Source organism: Mus caroli, chromosome 2 (assembly GCF_900094665.2).
Source record: "Mus caroli chromosome 2, CAROLI_EIJ_v1.1, whole genome shotgun sequence".
NCBI classification, from domain to species: Eukaryota; Metazoa; Chordata; class Mammalia; order Rodentia; family Muridae; genus Mus; species Mus caroli.
The window spans coordinates 171,171,804-171,173,580 of record NC_034571.1 but is presented as its reverse complement, the minus strand read 5'-3'; the positions used below and the strand labels follow the sequence as shown (position 1 = coordinate 171,173,580).

General features: G+C 44.7%; 1 protein-coding gene across 1 annotated transcript in view; it reads right to left on the bottom strand.

Moving 5' to 3' along the window:
- The window catches only part of Prpf6 (pre-mRNA processing factor 6), a 55,175-nt gene that overhangs the window by 18,659 nt on the left and 34,739 nt on the right, over positions 1–1,777 (bottom strand). The window contains exons 7-8 of the mRNA XM_029468671.1: positions 1,351–1,530; positions 534–696 (exon numbers count right to left, since the gene is read on the bottom strand). Coding sequence (XP_029324531.1) covers positions 534–696; positions 1,351–1,530 — 343 coding nt within the window. The remainder of the gene's footprint in view (positions 1–533; positions 697–1,350; positions 1,531–1,777) is intronic.

The window sequence follows — 1,777 nt, the reverse complement described above, 5'->3', positions numbered from 1 at the left end:
AAAACAAAACAAAACAAACAAACAAAAAAAGGTCTAGGTCACTGGATCACTAATCCAGATAGAGAGATAACCCTTGATCCCTACACAAGAGGGAAAAGGAAATCCTAAGTCCAGTATCGTACATTTGCCCCTCGTGTGCATGTGGTAACAGTGGTGTTTCTACCACTTCTTCCTCTTCCTTTGTGCACTTTACAATTCCATTTCCAGAGCACAGGCTATCCTGGAAGGGCCACAGAGTCGCAAACCTGTCCTGAGTAAGGAAAACTTGGATGACAGTGAGTGCTGAGCTCACGCACTATAGAAAGGTAACGCGTGCCCCCCAATCAGCGTGAGATCATCCCTACTAAGAAAGTCCAAGGGCAAAGGCAACCAGCCCAGGGAAAAGGACTAGCACATTTCCAGCTCCTTAACTATGCTCACAAAAAGTCTGAGCAGAGGAGGAGTGAAACTGCTCTCCAAGAGAACAAAACATCAGAAAGCAAGGCCACTACCTCCAAGGGACAGTCTGAGGAGCACCTCCCAGAGACGCTTACCTTTCCGAAGAACACGCTTCTTTGCTCGAATGTCTGTTTCTAGCTCTGCTGCTCTGATGTAAATCCTAACAGACTGCGGGAGATGACGGACAGCTTGTGCCACCACAGCCTTGGCTGTGTCCCCAGGCTGTAACCTAGCTGCTTCTAGCCAGACATCTTCACTCTGGGGGAAAGAGAGCAATAAGAACATGGACAGCTATGCCTGCCTGGGAAGTTCTTCTCATTTGTGCCTAAAGTTCAAACAATTCCACAGAGGGTTTCTTTTATTATCAGAAATTACCTAGTCCACACAGGAAAGCACATACCATTCAGTTGGTTTTATAGCACTTTTTGATCTCATCTTAATCATCCCACACAAAACCTGTGTTTTGTTTTGGATTTACTTATTCTTATTTTATATATACCGGTGTTTTGCTTGGATGCATATCCAGAAGAAGGCATCAGATNCCCCAGAATTGGATTTATAGGCAGTTGTGAGCTGCCATATGGTGTCTGGCAATCAAGTCTAGGCCCTCTAAAAGCGCAGCCAGAGCTCTAAACTGCTGAGCCGTCTGTCCTGAGTCAACATCTAGGTTTTCTATATTATGTGGCCTGAGAAGCTGCCAGGTTTATCACTTTTAGTGATGTTAACCCTGCCATTATAAAGGTAAGTCAGTCTCTGCTCCACACAAAAGCAATCCAGAACTTCCTTTCCCTCTGTTTATAACCTCACACTGGCTCTATTTTTCCAGTGTAGATACCATGCCCGGCAAAAAATAGAGGGTTTCCTGGGAGCATAAATCATGCAGCTGTCCAGAGAAATATGCTACAGCTTCACCTTGGGGCACATCTCTGTCCCTTTCATAATAAGGTTTCGAGCCACTTGTAACTTTCCAGTGACTTCTTCCAGGCGAGCTGATGCAATCCAAGCTGGTGGGTGATGAGGGTTTGTTTCTCGAACAGATTTGAGAAGTAGTCGTGCTTTCTTGATGTCACTGTAAATATTAGAAGGCACAAAACATCAGGCCACACTATCAGAGGTGTGGCAAGAGCCAGGGAGAAGGCTGCTCCACGCATAAATTGTTAAGGAAAACATGCTGAAGTCATAAAATCCAAAACAGCTCTACTCTTTTGGTGGGGGTGGGGAGGGGGACCAAGCAAACNAACTGAGGTCTGACTATCCAGACAGGAAACATGAAACCATTAACAAGCTGCTTTCTAGTTCATCATAGGCATTGACCTTATTATTTATAAAATATTTAAAT